The sequence below is a fragment of the Erpetoichthys calabaricus genome, chromosome 8 (genome assembly GCF_900747795.2).
Source record: "Erpetoichthys calabaricus chromosome 8, fErpCal1.3, whole genome shotgun sequence".
NCBI lineage: Eukaryota > Metazoa > Chordata > Cladistia > Polypteriformes > Polypteridae > Erpetoichthys > Erpetoichthys calabaricus.
Window position 1 is genome coordinate 2,431,162 of NC_041401.2, and position 22,245 is coordinate 2,453,406.

Sequence of the window (22,245 nt, forward strand, 5' to 3'; positions counted from 1 at the left end):
TTCTACTATAAAATAAAATAAAAAGAAGGAATAACCTCGAAAGCACATAGTAGTAGATGTGTACCAAATTTTAGGTCAATAGTTCAAATGGTTTGCGAGCTACAAGTGATTTAAAATCCTGGACAGACACGCTAGCGTATTATATAAGAAGATGGGTAATGGCATCTTATTTAAATAATATAAAGATCACACTGTTCTTTAAATGGCCAAACGTACCTTATATTTTGGCATATTCTGTAGGCTATGGTTTAAATGTAAATGTGCAGTGTTTAGGTGCCGAATCCCACTTGTAAGACACATTTAAACTGAACATCAGAATTGCAACAGAACCTTAACCTGCCGTCCGTGCCTGTCCCTCAGACGTCGCTGGTATCTGTTAGTCCGCAGTATTTTTTGTTAGTTATTTAAATAAATTACATGGCCCTTGTGAAATTTAAATGGAATAAACTTAATGTAATTAGCACATGTTAAGATTATGTAGTGAACTTATAAATTATTTGTCAAGTTTTATAGCAGATACTTTGCTTAAAAGGCAAATGTCAACTGCAGATTAAAATTTTTAATGTAAGAAAGACCGAAATTTTAAGGTGAGGTGTTTCTCCTTACTAATGATGGTGCTGGGGAGTGAAGACGTGTTGCACATTCTTATAGTCCTGCTTTTTCAAAAATCTCAAAAATGGATGCGGGCCTCAGCAAAGCAAAAGGCAGACCTGCACACCCCTCAAGTTAGAGCCAAAGAGAAGGCCTCACTACCAAAGGGAGCCTGGCCTCAAACTCAAAAGGCAGGCTGTTGGCCTGCACAAGCTTTAAAAATGGAGCCTGGGGGGGTTTGGTCGTCTGAGATGAGCTCTGGCCCAATGAAAAAAACGCAGTTCCTTGAATATTTAAATATTTATTAAAAATACTAGAAAAGAACACACAGAGCAATCAAGGTAGAGCCACAAACGACAAAAACCAAATATGTCTGCCTGAAAGACAAACTTGAAAGAGAGGGAATCCGATATGCAAACCAGAAAAAACTGTACGTTAGGCCGGAAGAGAGTTGAAATTATGAAGTCCAAATAGCAAAAAAAAAAAAAAAAAATCACTAACATAATAACAGGACTTCACTTGAAATACTGGTGGGCATCAAGCTCCTCGTATAGGAGACAGGGCAGATAACAAATAAATATAACGTTGCAGAGTAACTAGAGGCATCACAATATTACAGAAATACAACAGAGTTAGTAACAGAATATACAAAGTAAAACAAGCGGACCATCACTAATCCAGCCTCGGTGGGACCTGTGGGGTGCCAGATTAGTGAGTTTACTGGATCCCCAGTGGTTTGAGTTGCACATACACTTTACCCAAAAACTGTAACCGTACTCTGTATTGGAGAACACGGCAGTCTCATCGGCACTGTAGACCTGCTCAGCACTTTGTTTTTCATGAAAGACTAACTTGGCGAACTTGCCAACTAATGTAGCAACCGCTTCCTTGTCCACTGAACGTCTTTCGCCACACACACCGTAATAAACTTGAAGCCACTTCGCTGCTTTAAACACTGAAGCCGACCTTCAGTATAGTGACACTTGTCATCTGGTCCTAGTTCTTCTTGTTCCTTCGCCAGACAGCTCAACACCTTTTACTTTCAAGGCGCTTGAACCAGGTCCCCTGCACTTTTTCCGTCATTCATCGTTTTCCTTATGCCCGTCTGTCTCTGAACTAGAGGACAGTTTTTCTTTCTGTTTCTTTGTCCTACACTGTAGAAGAGCCAGTGTTGTCTAAGTCACACGAGCTTCTTGCAGACTCGCTGCTGTCAAGTTTTTCAGAAGCTCAGCTTTATCTGTTCTGGACGATTTATAGTGTTGTATGCTTTGCACTACGAGAAGCCCTTCCTTTATGCATTGGAACCCTGGCTGGGGCAAAATATAAGCAGGTCCTAATAATAAATACAGAAAAACAAGTAGCAATGGCTTGCCAGGGTTTACGAGTTCACACCAACAGCCGATGCTGCAAACAACGCCACCTAAACGGTAGTAGCAGGTCGGTAATTTGAAATTGAAGTTATGTCTGAATTAGCGGTGGATGCATTCATGAGTGTTGAACAACAATGAAAAAGTTAAAATGAACAGGAAACACACTTCGGCTGGGGAAAGTACCTTGACTGAACCATGACATGCCGGCTTTGTATAATAATATCATAGTATTAATACATAGATAGGAATTTGGGGATGGAGCTTTAGAAATGAAACATTCTTAAAACGCTGAATAAAGATTAACTTCCTATTGACACTCCTCCGGTCAGGCCTGCTCATCCTGCTGCCATTGTAAGCCTCACCAGGAATGCTGGCTGATAGGCCGTACTCAGAGCTGTTATGGTGGCGTTTTTACTTATTTATTTATTTTTATTTCGAAAGATTTTCCTCAACTAGGAAGGGATGGCGAGAATTTGATGACACAAAATCCCCTGCTAGCAGGAATATAATACAGTGCCATCCCATACTGTGATGTGGCACAAATGCTTCCTACTTCTCACTGAAGGGGGCATTGTGTCCCTTTTTTTTATCTGTGGTTTGAGTTTTGGGTTTAAAGAGCACAAGCTGATTATTACCCAGCAGTCACCAGTGTCCTGCACATTGCCGTATCGTTACGTTTCCCTGTCTGTCAGTCTTCCTGCCCTTGAGCTCAGCTTTGTGAAAAGCATCAGGCCTGTCACTTGTCACTTCACCCCTCAGGGGAGTCCATGTTTTCAGGGCTTTTAACAGCATGCAGTATCTTCAGACCTCTTCAGTTTTTTCACATTTTGCTGAGTTGCAGCCTTATGCTAAAATCTGTTAAATTCACTCAACACCCCAGAAAGACGACAACAGGATTTTAGACACTGAAATCTCACGGTGACTCAAGTCAAGTCAGACCCTTTGCTATGACCTTTGAAATCTGCTTCAGGTACGTCTCGTTCTATTGATCTTCATTGAGATGTTTGGAGACCAGTTGTGGTCACTTGGATTAATTGGACTGCTTAGGAAAGGCACAGACCTCTCTGTAGAAAGTCCACTAGGTGAGCAAAAACCAACCTGTGAGGTCCAAGGAATTGCCTGCACAGCTTAGAGACAGGATTGTGTCGAGGTGCAGATCTGGGCAGTGAAGGCTATAAAGAAAAATCTCTGTAGCAGTGAACGTCGACAAGAGCACATTGGCCTCCAGAATTCTTAAATGGAAGAAGTTTGGAACAACCAGGATTCTCCCTAGAGGTGGCTACCTGATCAAGCAGAACAATCGGAGGAGAAGGGCTTTGGTAAGACAGGTGACCAACAACCAACAAAGACTGAGCTGTTTGGCCTGAATTTAAAGTATCATGTTTGGAGGAAACCAGGCACCCCATCAGCTGTGCAATGCCATCATCAGGGACTGGGAGACTAGACAGGGTTCAGGGAAACGGAGCAAAGCACCAAGATACCCTTAATGAAGACCTACTTAGATTGGGCCAAAGGTGCTCCTTTCAACAGGACAAAGCAGAGACAACTGAGGGAGTGACTTAGCACAACTCTGGGAATGTTCTTGAGTGGTCCACACTTGAACCCAATCAAACATCTCTGGAGAGACCTGAAAATAGCTGCACATTGGTGGTCTCCATCCAACCTGATGGAGCTTGAGAGCATCTGTGAGAAGAAAATCCCCAAATCTGGAGGTGTGAAATTTGTGACGTCAGACCCAAGAAGACTCCGGGCTGGAATGGCTGTGAAAAGGGGCTTCATCAAAGTGTTGAGGAAAGGGTCTGAAATCTTGTGTCAGTGGGATTTTTCAGTTTTGTCTACTATCTCTCTCTCTCTCTTATATACTGTATATTATTATATACGAGGGTTGTCTGGGTTCCGCGCGGAATTTTATCGTTTGTCGAGTGTCAGCCTGTCGAGACCTGTTCTGCTGTGTAGAGGGATTATTCAAGTGGTTGCATGTTTTTGTTCAGATGTTTTGCTCCCTCTCTTCCTTCAGATTGAACAGGAGAAGCAAACGAACTGAGAGTGCACAGCCGGCGCTAGCGGAGAAGCTCCCGACTCCATGCGTGCGTGACTTTCGAGTGATGATTTTTTACGACTTTTGTGATGGTTTAACAGCTAAAGAGTGCTGCCAAAAACTTTCTCGCATCTTCAAGAAGAATGCTCCAAAGAAGACGATGGTTTTTAAGTGGTTCCAGCGCTTCAGCACAGGCCACTTCAACTTTGATGATGAAGAACGTGAACCGAAACCGCGACGTTCGACTGATGGCAGAAATGCTGATCGTGTGAAGGAGTTCCTGGAAGAAGATGGGCGTGTGACCATCAGGAAAATTGCCCTGGAACTTGGGATGACCCGGTATGCTGTCGACACCATCATTCGACGAGATCTTGGCTTTACAAAGAAATGTGCCCGATGGGTTCCAAGGCTGCCGACCGTGGAACAAAAGCAAGCTCGCGTGGAATGGTGCAAATTTTTCCTTGACAAGTTCAACAATGGCCAATCGAGGACTTTCAAGATGATCACCACTGGAGATGAGACCTGGATCTACAATTTGGACCCTGAAACGAAGAGCCAGAGCATGGTTTGGTCGAAAAAAGGGGCGCCGCCACCACTCAAAGCTTGGTGAATCCGCTCGGTGAAATGCACCATGTTTGCCATCTTTTTCAACATCGATGGCATTGTCGTGTCAATTCCGCTGATGGAGAGGAAAACTGTGACCTCTGAGTGGCACACCACTCAGTGCCTGCCTGACATTTTTTTCTGCGATGGCTAGAGGCCGGTCCAAGAACTTGCGAAGGCACTTTTTGCATCATGACAATGCGCCAGCCCACACGGCTAATGCGACAAAGCATTTCATTGAAGAAAGTGGTGTCAACGTTTTGAACCCGCCACCCTACTCGCCTGATCTTGCACCATGTGACTTTTGGCTCTTCCCGAAGGTGAAAGAACCCCTGTGAGGCCACAACTTCAAAACTCGAGAGGAACTGATTGCAGCTGTCAAAGAACAGCTGGACAACCTCCCAAAGACAGCCTTTTGTGAGTGTTTTGCGGCGTGGGTCAGAAGAGCCCAAAAGTGCATTGATGTTGGTGGTGAATACTTGGAAAAAGTTTAAAAAGGATCGAAGTACGTGAGAAAAATAGAAAAAAAAATCCTTGGCTACTTATTTCGACTGATTCCGCGCGGAACCCAGACAACCCTCGTATACAGTATATTGTGGCAAGCCGGGATGTTCGGAAGGACCGGAGGAGGGATTACACCTCCTCCAGACCGGGAGGGGGCAACCGCCCTGGTGGCTTTGGGGACCACAGGAACTGAGCTTGGAAGCTCAACCCGATAGGGGCCCATGGTCACTGCCAGGGGGCGCCCCAATGCCTGGAGAGCCCTGGACCTCAGCACTTCCGCCACACCCAAAAGTGCTGGGGGGAAGATGACCGTCCCTGGAGTGTCCCTACCCAGAATGCTTCCGGGTGCGCAGCCGGTACTTCCACCACACTGGGGAGTGCCGGCGGAAGGTTAATCGGGAGGCACCTGAAGCACGTCCGGGTGATTATAAAAGGGGCCGCCTCTCTCCATTCGATGGCTCGAGTCAGGAGTGGAGAAGGACGGAGCTCGGGAGGAGAGGAAAGGAGGCGGCCTGAAGAGAGGGAGGCATTTTGGATAGGCCTGGACTTTGGGGGAGTTTTGGGCGTTGTGTGCTTCACTGTATTTAGTGTTTATAAATACAGCGTGTGTTACGTGATGTATAATGATGTCTGCCTGTCTGTGTCCAGGCTGCTTTCCACAATATATATTATATATAAATCCTAAGCCAAAAAGTGCAACAATTTTATGTGACGTTTCTTGTCAAGCTTTAAATTGGGCTTATTTTGAAAGCTACATATATATGTTTGGTATCATTCTTTTCAGAATTTATCGAACTTTGATGTTGTTAGATTTTCAGATTCTTATTCCATTTTTAAATTCTAAACTTAAAAATATCAAGAACTCACGTCCCACAAGACGAGACTTTGTGCCAAGAGATTTAACTACGCCTGGGGCCGGAAATAAAAGAGTAGATGACAAAGACCGCTGCTGTACAGGCTTTTAAACGTGCTGTGCGAGATCCAATCACAGGGCACGGCAGCAGCAACAGGCCAGCAGCTGATCGAGCTAAGAGGAGGTAAACACAAACTGTATTTCTTCCCCATTGTATCACTGTTTAAGAGGGGGTTTCCGAAGAGCAAGCGCATGTACTTGGGGTGCGTTCACCTCCCTTCTTCACAACACGAGTGGCAGGGACACGAAGTGCAGGCCGGGGGGGTTGGCGAGCGAAGTGAGCAGGGGGCGAACCCCCTAGTATTTTTAATAAGTTTGTAAAAACTCTTAACATCCGGTTTTCACTCTCTTTGTTCTGAGGTGTTAAATGAATTGAAATGATTTTAGCACAAGGCTTCAACAAAACAAAATGTGACAAAAATGAGGGGTCCGCGTGCTTTCTGAAGGCGCTATATATGGGAGGCCGGTTTGGTTCTGAATATTTTAGTGTTAAACAGAAGCCCCCCATGTGCTGCAGATCTTGTGACACAGGCCTGTGCCCTGAGGGTTGGTGTGTGTGTTCTCGCATCTTCTGAGGTGTTTGTTGTTGTGGACGTTGTAACACATGGATGTGCCGCCGGCTCTTTATTTTACTGGATGGCGAGTCTCTCTTACAGGCTGAATGAACTCTTCAGTAAAATTCAAAATTGCTTGTTTGTTTTCCCCCTCATTTAGGAAAATGCTTTATGAGCTCGCTGAAGAAATGACCACAGACGAAGTGAAGCGCTTTTACTTCCTCCTGAGTGATTGTTTTTCAAAGCAGAAGATGGGCGAGCAGCCGGTGAGTAGCACATGTGCAGAGAGAGGTGCCTGGGTAACGAGAGAAGGCAAGAATAGGTGTGAAGGCCTGGGGCTCCTGTGAAGTGACCACACTGAAGTACACAAGTGGCATGAAATCCAACTCAGGGTTGGGGGAAAAATCAGGAGCAAGGCTGGAGTCAACCGTGGGTAAGATATGAGTCCATCATAGGGCCTGCACACACATACACACACACACACACACACACCCATATTGGGCGTATTCCGTATCGTCGAATAGCCCCAAGTAGCAGGCCCTGCTGTCCATCTGGAGTTTGCCCTTTCTCCCTGTGCCCAGCCATCACCAATGATGGAGTGTGTGTAGGTCCTCTGATGGACCCGGAGCCTTGTCTAGATAAATGGCACTTTATTTGTCCCCCAGGGAGAGTTGCTTTTTGCAGAAGCGCAGTAAATTGTTATATAATGACAAACAACAAGCCCCAGTCAAATACACAGAAGGAGGACTAAAATGAAAGAGAACTTCTGGCTTGGCAGTCCAAGTCCCAGCAAGGCACTATACAGACATATTTCTGTTGGCATAAAGGACGACCCCCCCAGTCGTGTTTCTTGACCCACTTCTGCTGAATGTCCTCAGGGGTGGTGTGTCAGAGCGGGGAAGTGCAGCATTGGTCATAATAGAGAGTGCTGAATGAAAAACGATGGGGCAGACTCATGGACTACATGATGTAAGCTATGATAAGAAGTCTGGAGGAATTAAATATGTTTGTCTGGAACAAACAATACTTTTGGGGTAATTCTAACTAAAGTATTCAAACCACGAGTAGGACGAGTACATGGATTTCTTTACCAATAACACATAAGAACAGTACAGATGGTCCTTGGTTAAATGGTAACTTTTAAAAATGTTAAGTGCCACCTTTAGCTCCATGGAGTCAGTGATCGAGGGAGAGTAATGTAACAACACACAGTTCTGTTTTCATTCTCTCCTCCTCTTGTACCTCCTGGGGGTCCAAACTGTGTCCCGTATTGAGCCTGCTCCTTTAATTAGCTTGTTGATTGCAGTGATCTTTCCAGCCCAGCACACCACAGTGGCCGTCACAGAGGTGTAGAAGATGTGAAGGATCTCACAGTCGTCTAAGGAAAGAGAGTCTGCTCTGCTGTTTCTTCTCCAGTTCCTTTATGTCCAGCCTGTCATTGATATGGACCCCCAAGTACTTATAGGAGTGGACCACATCCACTCCCTGTACAGTGGTTGAACAAAGAGGTTCTTTGGTGCAGTAAAGGTCAGTAAGAAGTTCCTTGGTTTTGCTGATGTTCAGTTGCAGACAGTCCTCAAAGTTCTCCACCTGACTCCTCTCCTTTTTCTCATCTCGTAAGTGCAGAATCATCTGTGAATTTCTGCAGGTGACGTGACCTGCTGTTATATTTCTAGTTGGAGGTGCACAGAGTGAGGACAGAAGGTGACAGGCCTGTTCCTTGTGGTGCTCACACAGTCCTCGAGTCTTACAAACTGGGGTCTGCCGGACAGATAGTCCATCATCTTGTCGAGGGCCATTTCCTACCTTCCTTCTGCTCGATTAAGCAGGTTAGAGTTAGCTGAATGCCTCAGTTATATTTACGTCTCAGACAAACACATTTAACTCCTCCAGACCTTTTCTTGTAGCTTGCACCATGTAATCCTTGAGTCGGCCCTGAGGCTTTTCATTCGCCGTGGTCTGACAGGGTTGAGGAGGCCAACGCTGCACGTTGTGTTTGTAGTGAAGCCTCACAAATGTGTTGTGCATCCCTGGACTTCAGCACCATGTGGTGGTGAGCTGTATAACCCCACGTCCTGTGAGCTTTTTGAATCTCTTCTGGATGCAGATGATGACGAATCCACTTAAGACTCCAAAGCCCCTCTCGTTGGTTGTACTTTCACATTTCAGACCATTTGTAATAATTTCACTTTCCACATATTTAAACGTATGCCATATTTGTTGTCTTTAAACGTTCCGCGCCACACACCTGCCAAGTCAGAATTCTGTTCAGGTCGGTCAGTGATAGTTTTACCATCTCTAGGATGGCAGGTAGTCCATCTACTTAAGCACCGTGTGCAGTCTTGGGTCAGGTTGTAAGGTGCGTGTCCATGGTGGTCATTTGTAAAAGAAGGAGCCACGCTAGCGCTGCTCCTCACCCTGTTGTATTCTGCACAACATGAAATGGTGGCGTCCTGAAGAGCCTGGAGTTGGCTGCACATATCCCTCCTTGTTTTGTGAAGCTCCTTCATCAGGTGAGTTTTTATAACTTCAACACTTAATCATCATTTATTTAAATGAAAAGAACGCAAATGATGAGTCGGCACATTCAGAAGTATGAGGCTCTGGGGTGCGTTTTCAAAAGTTCAAATCAGCGGGGTATTGAGGATGAAAAGCAAAACAAGGACTGATGTCTGTTTTTAAATGTGGCAGTGGGGACGTAGCTATGGACACGGTTTTTAAGCCACCAAAACACTGACATAAAGTAGCCTTTCCTGTCTGCAGCTTTGCACGGTTTGTGGTTGGACACGTTTTACGCTTACAGTAAACGTATCTTCATGGTTTCCACTGTTTTTCGCGTATTCGTATTTTTCCAAATCCAAACCGTAGCAAAAGTTTTATCTGATATTCCAGATCAACTGATTTATCATCTGCTTCAAGAAGCCCTGCTAAGACGGACTCGTGCCAAATGATAGACCATGAAGCCCCCCCGAGCGGCAGAATTGTGCTTCTTAGGATTTCATGAATATTTTTTATTCTCTTTAGACAATGCTGAACATGTTGGCAGAGATGGAGACAAAGGAATTGTTGGGAGAGGACAATCTAACGTGCCTTGAAGAAACCTGCAAGCGCATAAATGAGACTTTAGTCAAGAAAGTCAAGAAATACAAAGTGGGCGGCCAAGGTAAAGGCGACGTACGTGAAGCGGGCAGCTCTGCTCGCTGTCCTCGACTGGTTTATCGAACTGAACGTTCATCTCTTTCCTTCTCCCTGCAGGATCTCCAACTGTGGGGACGTATCCATTTGATGTGGGCCGAGGCTCCTATCTGAGTTCTCCTACCATCACATCTGCAGTTCCAATGGTGAGGAAGATGAGAACAAATCAAACATGTCTTTAAAAATTATTAGTGAGGCAGTTAATTGATGAGCTAAGGCCCTTCTGTGAGGGCAGACAAATAGGCCAATGAAAAGTGGACCTTCTACTCGCTAGGCCAGCTTACTTGTCATTGTGAGGGAATTCTGGTCGTTCAGCAGGGTGATGTCACCTTCAAGAGGCTCCGTTTTTATGGGCTCAATGGGTGCCAACACCTTATTTTTTCCTTATTCTCTTTTTCCAGATGGGATCACAGCAGTCAACCCAGAACGGTACGTTGAAAACCTTTATTTACACTTCTCTTGTGCAAAGTAAAAGACTTGCTTATTAACTTTTAAATTCATTTGGGGTGCAACAAAAGCCCACGGCCCCTTAGTCTTAAACGAGGAATCTCTCAAATTTGAGCACATCATTTAATGAACTACTTAAGCCAGAGACGCATTACACACTTTGTAGTGCGAGGGGACGTCCGATTGAACAGTTGCTGCAGATCTCCTCGCCTTCAGGATGTCGAATTAAGTTACATTACGTTAAATTAAATTAAATTACGTTACAGAACCTCTTTGTGACTTCTTCAGCACCCTATCAGACTTTGTAGGCTTTGTTGTATTCTAGAGGTGACTTAAGGTGCCCGCCTGTATGAAGGCTTTCCAGGTATGGCGAGTTTTGGCTTCAGGACCTTTTTGTTATTTTGGTATTTTGTGCCTGTGAGTGATGGGAATAAAAATGCAATGCTGCTTAAAATATTAGATAGATAGATAGATACTTTATTAATCCCAAGGGGAAATTCTCATACTCCAGAAGCAGCATACTGATAAAAAACAATATTAAATTAAAGAGCGATAACAATGCAGGTATACAGACAGACAGTAACTTTGTATAATGTTAACGTTTACCCCCCCCGGGTGGAATTGAAGAATTTCATAGTGTAGGTGAGGACCGATCTCCTCAGTCTGTCAGTGGAGCAGGACGGTGACAGCAGACTGTCGCTGAAGCTGCTCCTCTGTCTGGAGATGATCCTGTTCAGTGGATGCAGTGGATTCTCCATGATTGACAGGAGTCTGCTCAGCGCCCGTCGCTCTGCCACAGATGTCAAACTGTCCAGCTCCGTGCCTACAATAGAGCCTGCCTTCCTCACTAGTTTGTCCAGGCGTGAGGCGTCCTTCTTCTTAATGCTGCCTCCCCAGCACACCACCGCATACAAGAGGGCGCTCGCCACAACCGTCTGATAGAACATCTGCAGCATCTTATTGCAGATGTTGTAGGATGCCAGCCTTCTAAGGAAGTATAGCCGGCTCTGTCCTCTCTTACACAGAGCATCAGTATTGGCAGTCCAGTTTATCATCCAGCTGCACTCCCAGGTATTTATAAGTCTGTACCCTCTGCACACAGTCACCTCTGATGATCATGGGGTCCATGAGGGGCCTGGTCCTCCTAAAATCCACCACCAGCTCTTTGGTTGTGCTGGTGTTCAGTTGTAGGTGATTTGAGTCGCACCATTTAACAAAGTCCTTGATTAGGTTCCTATACTCTTCCTCCTGCCCACTCCTGATTCAGCCCACGATAGCAGTGTCGTCAGTGAACTTTTGCACGTGGCAGGACTCCGAGTTGTATTGGAAGTCTGATGTATATAGGCTGAACAGGACCGGAGAAAGTACAGTCCCCTGTGGCACTCCTGTGCTGCTGACCACAATGTCAGACCTGCAGTTCCCGAGACGCACATACTGAGGTCTGTCTGTAAGATAGTCCACGATCCATGCCACCAGGTATGAATCTACTCCCATCTCTGTCAGCTTGTTCCTAAGGAGCAGAGGTTGGATGGTGTTGAAGGCGCTAGAGAAGTCCAGAAACATAATTCTTACAGTACCTCTGTCCAAGTGGGAGAGGGATTGGTGTAGCATGTAGATGATGGCATCCTCCGCTCCCACCTTCTCCTGGTATGCGAACTGCAGAGGATCAAGGCCGTGGCGGACCTGTGGCCTCAGGTGGTGAAGCAGCAGCCACTCCATGGTCTTCATCACATGTGATGTCAAAGCGACAGGCCAGAAGTCATTCAGCTCACTAGGACGTGATATCTTTGGGACGGGGGTGATACAAGATGTTTTCCAAAGCCTCGGGACTCTCTCCTGTTCCAGGCTCAGGTTGAAAAATTATTAAAGAAATGTGTCATCTTGAACTTGATGCCTTTTGGTGAGCAGGTCATCTTCTGCTCACTTAAGTACTCACAGTAGTGGACATTTTAAGCAAGGGGGCCCACACTTTTGCTTCCACTGTACCCTAATTTGATATCAAACTTTCACATCACTGTTAAGAAGTTTTTTCCCCGTCTTCTTTCAGAACTGATCTAACTCGGGCATACTGGTCGGTTTGTGAGTGTCGAGTCCTTGAAGTCAGGACTTTGACCAGGCCACTCCAAGGCGTCAGAGCCATTCAGTTGTGGACTGGGCTCCTTGTCCCACTTCATTAACTCAAAGATGCTTTAGGTCACGGAGAGATGACTAGACATTCTCCATAAAAAATATTCCATTAAAATGCCCAATTCCTGCCTTCTTCAATAATGGCAAGTCTTTTAAAGCATCATCAAGCAGCACCCCCATGTTTTATCACAGGTCTGATGTTCAGGGTGGTGGTCCCTGTGTCATCCAAAGAGCTCGCCCTGTCACTGTTCTATAAGGCTTGGGGATCATCCGCACCGGTGGTCTTCATGGATAGCACAGGTTTCCACCTTAAATCCCAGTTTTTCTCCATTTCTTTCTTATGGTGGAGTTCTGATCACTGACCTTAGCCAAAGCTCCAGGGGCCTGAAGTTCTTTGGATGGTCTTCTGAGACCCTCTCGGACTTCTTGAATGACTCGTTTTTTACACCCTTGGGGTCATTTTGTCAGGCCTACCTTTCCTAGGAAGATTCCCTACTGGTCCAGATGTTCTACATGTGAAGTCCCAGAGCCTTAAAAAATGGCTTTGTAAGCGTTTACTAATCAGTAAGTCACAAAAATGTTTTTCCTCATCTCTTCAGAAATTTCCTATAATAGGAGACCTTGTGCTCTTCTAAAAACCTTGTGGTGATCGTTTCACCATTGTGGCTAAGGATCTGCGCTGGTATCTGTTAGGTTGCTGGTTCAAATCCCATTACCGCCAAGAGGGATTCCACTCTGTTGGACCCCTGAGCAGGGCCCTTAACATGACCATTGTGCCAAGGGTACAACATACAATGGCTGACCACTAAAGGTCACGCACAAAGACCATTTCCCTTCACGGATTCGGAGTCTATCAAGATTTTAAAAAAATCAAACTGGGCTGGGTGTGTCAAATTATCAATGAGCTTTGGACAACTTGTTGAGTGGGTAACTAAGGGGGCAGTCAGGGTGTGGGATGACTTTATGTCTTAAATATATTAGGAGTCTCTGTGTGTCATTCTCTGTTTCTGATGTTCCATTTGGCCTGCAGAGCAGAAGCCATTCATTGTGACACAGCAGGGAGGGTCACAGCAAAGATGAGCTAAAGACGTATCAGATGTGGGAGTTGCGTTGAAGATGTCGCTCCACGTCATTTATGTGCTTAGAACTCTTTAGTTGTAATGACATTTAAAATACCAATACAAATGTAAGGACGACTGGCGCTCCTAAGTGCCACTTTCACCCCTCACCCTCGACGCTGTGGTCACATAGCATATTGCCATCATTTAAGCCACGTTGTCCAGCTTACATTTACTCTTTTAGCACGCACTTCCATCCAAAGTGACTTACAAAGGAGGTGCTGCTCCTAAAATGCAGGTGGATTTAAGGTGTTTGTGTTACCGAAGTGGCCGCGTATTGAGAGCATCACTTACAGCACAAGCAGACATGTTGGTGTGGAGAAGCAGAGTGGCACGCAAGGAGGCCTGTGGGTGCCACGCGGGCTCACCTGTTACGTCTTTTTCCAGGTCAGCCTCTGCAGAGTCAGCAGTGGAGCTCAATGAGGGTCGCATCCAACACCGAGGTGAGCGAATGGGCCTTTTGTCTTTTTTTTGCACACACACACATTCTTCTCCATTAAAAAGACACAAGTCTTGGAGAAAATCTTAGACTTTTGTCGAGAGGACGATGTGCTGCCAATGGTGGCATTTTGGGTTTGCCAAAGGTGACAAATGAGAAGTGAAAGTCTCCCTTTGTGTCTCTGCAGCAAGACATCTACAGGATGGAGAGCAGACCCCGCGGGTTTTGTGTGATCATAAACAACAAGGACTTCAGCCAGGCCAGAAAAGACCCCTCAAAGACGCTGAAAGACCGGAAGGGCTCTGACGTCGATGCAGGTGAGAATCCCTGGGGTCCGGCGGCGCCCAGTCGTTTGTGTGTGTGTGTCTGTTTGTCTCTTTCTAACTGATCTTCTCTCCAATGCAGAGTACTTGTCCAAGGTCTTCAAGAAGTTGTACTTTGATGTGATCCAGCTGAACGACCTGACGGCAAAACAGATCTCCGATACCATGGCCAAGTTTGGCACTAGAACTAATCATGGAGGCAAAGACTGCTTTGTGTGTTGCATCCTTTCACATGGCCTGAAGGGTGCCATCGAGGCAACAGATGGACAACAAGTTGCAATTCAAGAGATAACCAGCTACTTCACCAGTCGCAAGTGCCCGTCTCTTGCTGGGAAGCCAAAGGTGTTTTTTATCCAAGCTTGCCAGGGGCAAAAATTCCAGATGTCAATACCAATACAGGCAGATGGCCCAACCTCTGAAGAAGAAGAAGAACAGGAGGAGGAGAAAGAGGAGGCGGCTCAGCAACCTGAAAGCGACATGGAGATTGACGCTAGCACAGTGCCAATGGACGTCATCCCGGATGACTCTGACTTCCTGCTGGGCATGGCAACCGTAGAAGACTACTTGTCTTACAGGAGCGTCTCCCGAGGGTCCTTCTACATACAGGCATTGTGCAAGAATCTGGAATTGGGCTGTGAGAGGTGAGCACACAGGCAGGTCTGGGCAGCGGTGGTGCCCCTCCTAGGGAGGGGTCTGTGGGCACAGTGTTATGCCATGTAGTTGGTAGTGATGGGTGAGGAAAAAAATCATGTTGTCATGTGGTGCGGAAATTGACAGAGTTTCTGATATCCATCCATCCATTTTCCAACCCGCTGAATCCGAACACAGGGTCACGGGGGTCTGCTGGAGCCAATCCCAGCCAACACAGGGCACAAGGCAGGAACCAATCCCGGGCAGGGTGCCAACCCACCACAGGAGTTTCTGATATAATAGACGAAAAATGGCAAATAATACAAAGAAACAATCCACGAAAACATGTCACGTTACTCGTGTCGCGTAATCCGCATCACGTCATCCAGTCAGACACTTCTAGTGTCACAAAAGATGTGCGTATTTAGTGACATTTGGTTAAATAAACTGTCTTGGCCAAGAATTTCTATCTTTACAAACCACATGGGGTAAGTAAGAGATTCCAAAAATGAGAATGTTTGAGTTTCCCTTTAAAGCTGGGGGTCTCTAAAGTACGGCCTGTGAAAGAATTGTGGGGAATTGCGCCAACTGGACTCATTTTCCAATTAGAATCTGCAAAAAAAAAAAAACACGGGGTGTTGATAGATTTCAAATGCTTTCATTAAAATTGTGTTCAAAATATATTGATATTCCATATTATGTTAATATTCATATTATTCACAACTTTATTTAATACTGAATCATAATTGTATACTTTGTGGTATTTCTTCGTAGATGTTTGGCCTCGATCGACATGTCAATTCACGATGCTGTAGGTCACTCTGGCGCTGCGACTAATCTTTAAATTGAATCTGGACGTTCGTTACTAGTCGTTATGGTTAATTGTCCATCAGAGTATACCTGCAGTGTAATACTTAATTTATAACTGCGTAAATTTATATTTAAAATTGCTTATTCACTTATTCACATATTTGCTTTTACGGAGTTCTCACGATTTTAATAATTTCATAATTATTTCTAAATTTATTCTCTCTTATAGTTTTAATATGGATGGGGAAAAAAGAGAAAAGATCATGAATGTCGTGTGTTTAATGAAGAATGGGACGTAAAATACTTCTTCATACAATCGAAGTCAGAGGATAAAGCCGTATGTCTCATTCGTAAAGAGAATCCGATATACGCCGCCGCTAGGAAACAAAACCTGCTTCAGCGTTTTCACAATTTAAAGAGAAGGAGCGTTCAGATCAATTTGAATCGTGATGTCGTTGTCTGCGTTCTCGGTAAGACTTCTTTACGAACGCACACTGAAGCCTTACCCTTGGTACGCCACAAGGTTGCTTATGTTTTGGCTAAAAGAGGAACACGATGGCAACATCATCAAAGAATGTGTGATGGAAGCAGTGGCTGAGTTATGGCCAGAAAAACGTAATCTTTTTGAAATGATAAGTCTTGCGTCAATTGCTTGTCGGGTCAAAAATATGGAAATAGCATATCGAGCAAAGTGTAGGCAAAGCAGAGTGTTTAAGTTGGAATCCTCTCGCGTTGGATGAATCAGCTGATGTCTGTAACACCTCGTAACTCGTAGTATTTTTTCGTGGTGTCGACGATGACCTTAATGTTACACAGGAAGTAGCGTCACATCACAGCACACGGCACTACAACAGGAGAGGATATCTTCAAAGAAACTCAAGAAACACCAACAGAATATAATTTGGACTGGAATCGTCTGCAGTGCGTGACAGCTGATGGAGGACAAAACATCTCTGGTATGAAGATGGCTTTGGTTGGACAAATCACAAAAGCTTGTGAGGATGCAGGAATATCAGAACCGATGTTTCTTCACTGTGTTATCCACCAACAATCACTTTGTGAAGAATACGTTGGTATGAGCTGTGTCTTCAAACCTGTTATTTCGATGGTGAATTTCATTCGCTCCCATGCACTTACTTCATCATCGCCAGTTTCAGTCTTTTCTCGAGGAATGCGATTCCGAGTTTGTTGACTCGACATTTTATACTGCAGTTTGATGGCTTAGCTGTGGAAAGGGTCTTTCACGATTCTTTCATCTCAGGAATGAAATTGATGTATTTCTTACCGAGAAAAACTATTATGAACCCCTTGTATCAGATACCGAGTGGCTTTGGAAATTGGGATTTCTGCAGATCTGGTGAACCACATGAACAATTTGAATTTAAAGTTGCAGGGTGGAAATTTAATTTGTGATTTATTAACTCATATCAAGGCTTTCAGAGCTAAGCCGATACTTCAGGAAGGTCAGGTGAAGGATTGTACGGTGCGGAATTGCATAAAAAGGGTGAAGCGGGTTTTCCTTTCTCGTTCACAAATTTAGTTATTTCAGATCCTAAACAACAATTTGAGAAGCGATTTGCTGATGCCAGAGAAATTTGATTTGTTTCAAAATCTGTGTGACTGTGATGTCGCTGACATCCCAAGTCAAATTCAAATGGAAATTATTGAACTTCAGGCAAATGAACGTATTAAAGATAAATACAAGGAAGGAAAGTTGATCGATTTTTATAAAGTTGTGAGCCATTTCCAAATTTGAAGAAATTTGCTTGTAAATTTATCTCCCATTTTTGGGACAACGTATCTTTGCAAACAAACATTTTCCCAAATGAAAAATATCGAGTCAAAATACAGGGCAAGTTTATCTGATGAACATTTGAAGTTGCTACTTGTAATTAGCATTTCAACATTTGAACCTCAGTTTAATAAGATTTTAAAAACACAAAAGCGGTTCCACCATTCACATTAATGGTTTTAATAGAATTTGTGATGAAAATATGAGAATTTGCTAGCAGTGTTCATGTCATTAATATACGATAATTTAATCCATATTACTAACCGAGAATAGTAAACCGGATGGCATGGACGCAGGTACACGGCGATGGGACCATGAGACATACTGCGCAGGCGTGTACAGCGCACGTCTCATAAACCGCACGCGAAGTCGTATCCACCTCGCACAAAGGAGTCACGGCCCAAAAACGAAAGAGCTCAACTGACATGAATGAGAAATGAAGCAACAACGCGCCCATAGCTAACGACACAGCCACACAAAGAAGAGGATTCTGCGCTGCACCCAGGAGTCAAACGGAAGAGGCTACGGAGGCCCCACAGGTCCATAAAGTACAGAAGGTGCAGGCGTCACCGCCATATTGTGAGTGGCACTACTGCGGAGTGAAGTTAGGAGTAATGTGCTGCTTGGGATTGGACAGACCGCTGAACGCTTTACACCGAATTCAAACACAATACAGCTCAACGATACAAACACGAGCCCACCTAGATAAGATCAATGAACGCAGGCGCCTATGACGCACGTCTGAAACTGCAGAAGCAAAGCAGGCACGGGTTCAAAACGAACGAGCTTGACTGACGGATATACAAACACGAGCCCACCTGGATAAAATCAATAAACGCACGCGCCTACAACGCGCGTCTGAAATGCCACAAGCAAAGCGGGCACGGCTCCAAGACGAACGAGCTCGACTGATGTATTTCAGGATACCCAATGCCGGGGGTAGGCGAGTGGAGCCCCCCTTGTGTCACATACTCTGTAATTTGTCACATTTTCTGCTCAATAAAACTCATATATTTAAAGTTATTTATCTTTTTTTCACTACGGCCTGCTGAAAAGTGCTGAGTACCCAATGTGGCCCTTGTGGCAAAAACTTTGGAGACCCCTGCTTGAAAGGATTAGATTGGTATTTTTCATCAAGTTTACAAATTTGGTGTATTTTAGTTTTCCACATGAAGTTCTTTTCAAAATCGAAGCATATTTTATAAACTTTAAATATAAGTCACCTGCTTTTGCGTGGATACCGGGGACTCGATGTGACGAACGGCCCTAAAGCTGACCCAATACGTTCCCTTTCTTCAAGCCATAAATGTTACTGAATATCGTAAGCCCGCGTGTCCGTGTCATTTTAAGAAACATAAAAAGCAAACCCTTGTTGTGAGGCCCAAACTTTTTTAGAAGCTGATCGGCTGTGCGGCGGCACCTTCAGCCCCAGTGAGTGGATTCACCTCAGAAAGTGGCCAGCGGGCGCCGATACAGACGTTGAATGTGAAGGGCGAGCTCCGTTCTGTAGCCAGCTGATCGTGTCACATGTTCCAATATGGCAGCTTTTTCTTTACTTCACTGAGATTCTGTCTGCTGCCACTGAATTGATAAGCACAGCGGGGCCTCAGTGAGACAGTAAGAGTATCGAGTAGGCACACAGGATGGGCTTCAACTGGGGCAGAATGTGTCGCTGTGCCAATCCTGTTTTTTTTGTTTGGGTGGAAGACCCGCTGGGATGTGGCACTCTGATGTGGCATTGGTGTCCGTGAATTTACTCACCCCAAAGAACTGTGCCAAGTTCTGTTATTGACGCATTGTCAGCAAGACCAACTCGTCACGTGATTAATTGGTTTCTGGTGTTGCTATCGGCCATATTACATAATGTCCTGCAAAGGTGACTCGTCTCTTTCAGAATCCTAAGACTTTTATTAAAAATACGATGAAGTGTAATCCGCTCAGTTCTGATTCATCGTTATTTGTACAAAGTACCATTAAAGTTGCTGTGTGGTTCACTACACTGCTACTCGACGTGCATCTCGCTTGGTTCAGGTCAGGATGGGGAGCATAAACTGATACGGCGCACCCACCATACGACGAAACACCTCGGGGTCCTGGCTGGCAACCCCCCAGGCAGACACATCACCCAGTCTCGCCCTCAGGAAATGACCCTCTATCTGCCGCTGCCAGGTGTTATGTGGGCATCCCCTTGGCCTGGTTAGCCGCTCGAGTCCTCAACAATGAGGGTCCTGTGAGCTGATCACCCTCGGGTAATCGCGCTACGTGGTCGTAGTGCCATAACTGACGCTCCCTCACAAGGCAGGTCATGTGCCTCAATCAGGACTCTGTGGGCAACACAAAGTCAAACCAGCAGGACCCTCTGAAGAGACACATGAAGGAGTCGAGTCTTCATCTCCGGTCACTGGATAGCATCCATGGCTCACAAACAGGAAGCACCTGGATTCTAAAGACTTGGACCTTCGTCCTTTTGCTGAGATATCAGGAGCGCCACACTCCCCTTACCAGCAACCTCATGACCACCCGCCCCCCCCACCCCATGCTCTCCTAATCCATCTACTGACTTCATAGGAAGAGTCACATGAATGTCACTGCCGAGGTCAGTAAACCTCTCAATGACGAGGACGACACTCTCTACGCAGACAGACACCCTGCTGATGGCCGTGAAGATCACAGCATCATCAGCTAAGTCAAGATTCGTGAATCTCTCTTCAGCAACAGATACCCCACGACCCTGCCCACCACCCAGTCCATGCAAGCATTGAACAGAGTAGGAGAACAACACACCCCTGATGAACCCCAGAATCAACTGGGAGTAACACCGAGGGTCTGCCACCACTCTGCACAGCACTCACAGTACCAGTGTACAGGCCAGCTGGGATATTCAGCAAACTTGAGAGGATCCCACGAAACCTCAGGATGTCCCACAGGGCGGCTCAACTGAGTCAAACGTTTTATGAAAATCGACAAAGGCTGCAAAGAAACTCTGCTGATATTCGTGTTTGTGCTCCGTGAGAACCCTCAGTGCCAGGATGCGGTTGATGGTCGACCTCTTAAGTATAAAACCAGACACTCGGTCCCTGGTAGGTGAGCAGGTGATCACAGATCCTACTGAGGACGACCCTGGCACTGAGAGCAGCGCTACCCCCTGTAGTTGTTGCTTGGTATGTGGCATACAATTACAACACATTCTGTTGGCGGGCGCCCACTTAAACGAGCAAGAAACGCATTCTTACCTCGAGAAAACCGTACCAGGAATCGGGAGTTCTTCTCATTTAGTTCCCTTTCATTTTCATAAGGATGCCTCATAAACACAGAAGGCTTGTTCTCTTAAATCAGAACCTTTGCCACTTCAAAGTGAACGTAGTCGCTAAGTTAGAAGGCTTTTTCATTCAGCTCTGGACTTCGTGTACCTTACTGTCCCATTGTATACTAGAAGAGCAGACACTATATATATATTTTTAATTTGTTAAAAACACACTTCTCTTTAAAACACAGTTTCAATTGGCATATTAATATTTACACCATGAAATATTCTCGACTTGAAAAGTAGCGAGCTTACCCTTTAAGGGAAGCGGAGCGTTGGGTGAGGGCCACCAGGCCTCCATTGTAGTGGCTGCTGCTTCATTGCTGTACTCCGGAGTCATGGCTCTGAGGCTCGGGATCTGCTCTGGCAATCGGAATGTCGCCGGTTCGAATCCCCTAAATGCCAAAAGGGACTCTGCTCTGTTGGACCCTTGAGCGAGGCCCTTAACCTGTAATTGCTGAGCGCTTTGAGTAGTGAGAAAAGCGCTATATAAATGCAAAGAATTATTATCATTATTATTTCAAACTCCAGTCCTGGGTGGCTGCAGGTTTTCATTCTCACCCTTTTCTTAACTAGTGACCTGTTTTTGCTGCTAATTAACGTCTTTTGAATTCATTTGAATTAGTTTTTTTTTTAACATTTGTTCCCCAGAATTTCTTCATCTTTCCTCTGAATTGATTCTTTTCTCCTTTATAAAGAAACTAGCAAAATACCCGCGCTTCGCAGCGGAGAACTAGTGTGTTAAAGAGGTTATGTAAACATATATATACATATACGTATATATACACATCCACATATACATACATATACAAATTTACACATCTACATATATATATATATATATATATATATATAATATATATATATACATATGCACATATATATATAAATTTATACAGTATATATAAATATAGACATACATACATTCACATATGTTATATATACATTCACAGCATTCGTAGTCTGAATCACAATCTGATTGTATGGGTGGTTACCTACCAGGTAACACTTGTGGTTGGCCAGCAAGTCAGCTAACATCCGCCACGGTGCCCTCAGTTGTGAGAAGCAGATCATAGAATGGTTGAAATAGTTTACTGTCAAATAATGCAAAGAGTATGCGACACGTGTTTCTCCCTAATTCTTGGCTCATCAGGCGTACACACTCACTGCACTCCCTTACGGGAATCGAACCTCGAACGTCAGCGCCAGAGGGGCTTTGCAGCGGTGAAGTATTGCTTTTAAATTTTAATTAAGAAGAAAAGAAAACCTTTTTAAATTGAGGGAAAATATACCAACAAGAATTTGTTAAGGATCTGTTTTTTTGTGAAGCTGCCTTTACACAGCCTGTCCGCTGTTTTATAAACGAATGCCATATAACGCCGTCCTTTCTCCTTCACAGTCAGTTCACATGATTACGTGTGAGGTGTGATGACGCGATACGCAACCCCGCCTCCCACAGCCAGTGAGCTGCAGTCCATTACTGTATA

The 22,245-nt window shown here is 44.9% G+C and overlaps 1 protein-coding gene across 3 annotated transcripts in view; it reads left to right on the forward strand.

The window, feature by feature from the left end:
• The window catches only part of casp8 (caspase 8, apoptosis-related cysteine peptidase), a 36,027-nt gene that overhangs the window by 10,496 nt on the left and 3,286 nt on the right, over positions 1-22,245 (forward strand). The window contains exons 3-9 of one of the 3 annotated variants that reach the window (XM_028806175.2): positions 6,734-6,839; positions 9,598-9,736; positions 9,829-9,914; positions 10,170-10,197; positions 13,848-13,903; positions 14,087-14,216; positions 14,305-14,863. In XM_028806175.2, the coding sequence (XP_028662008.1) occupies positions 6,734-6,839; positions 9,598-9,736; positions 9,829-9,914; positions 10,170-10,197; positions 13,848-13,903; positions 14,087-14,216; positions 14,305-14,863 (1,104 nt within the window). Of the gene's footprint in view, positions 1-6,733; positions 6,840-9,597; positions 9,737-9,828; positions 9,943-10,169; positions 10,198-13,847; positions 13,904-14,086; positions 14,217-14,304; positions 14,864-22,245 lie in introns of all 3 variants that reach the window. The other 2 variants (XM_051930655.1, XM_051930656.1) reach the window with 2 other exon arrangements.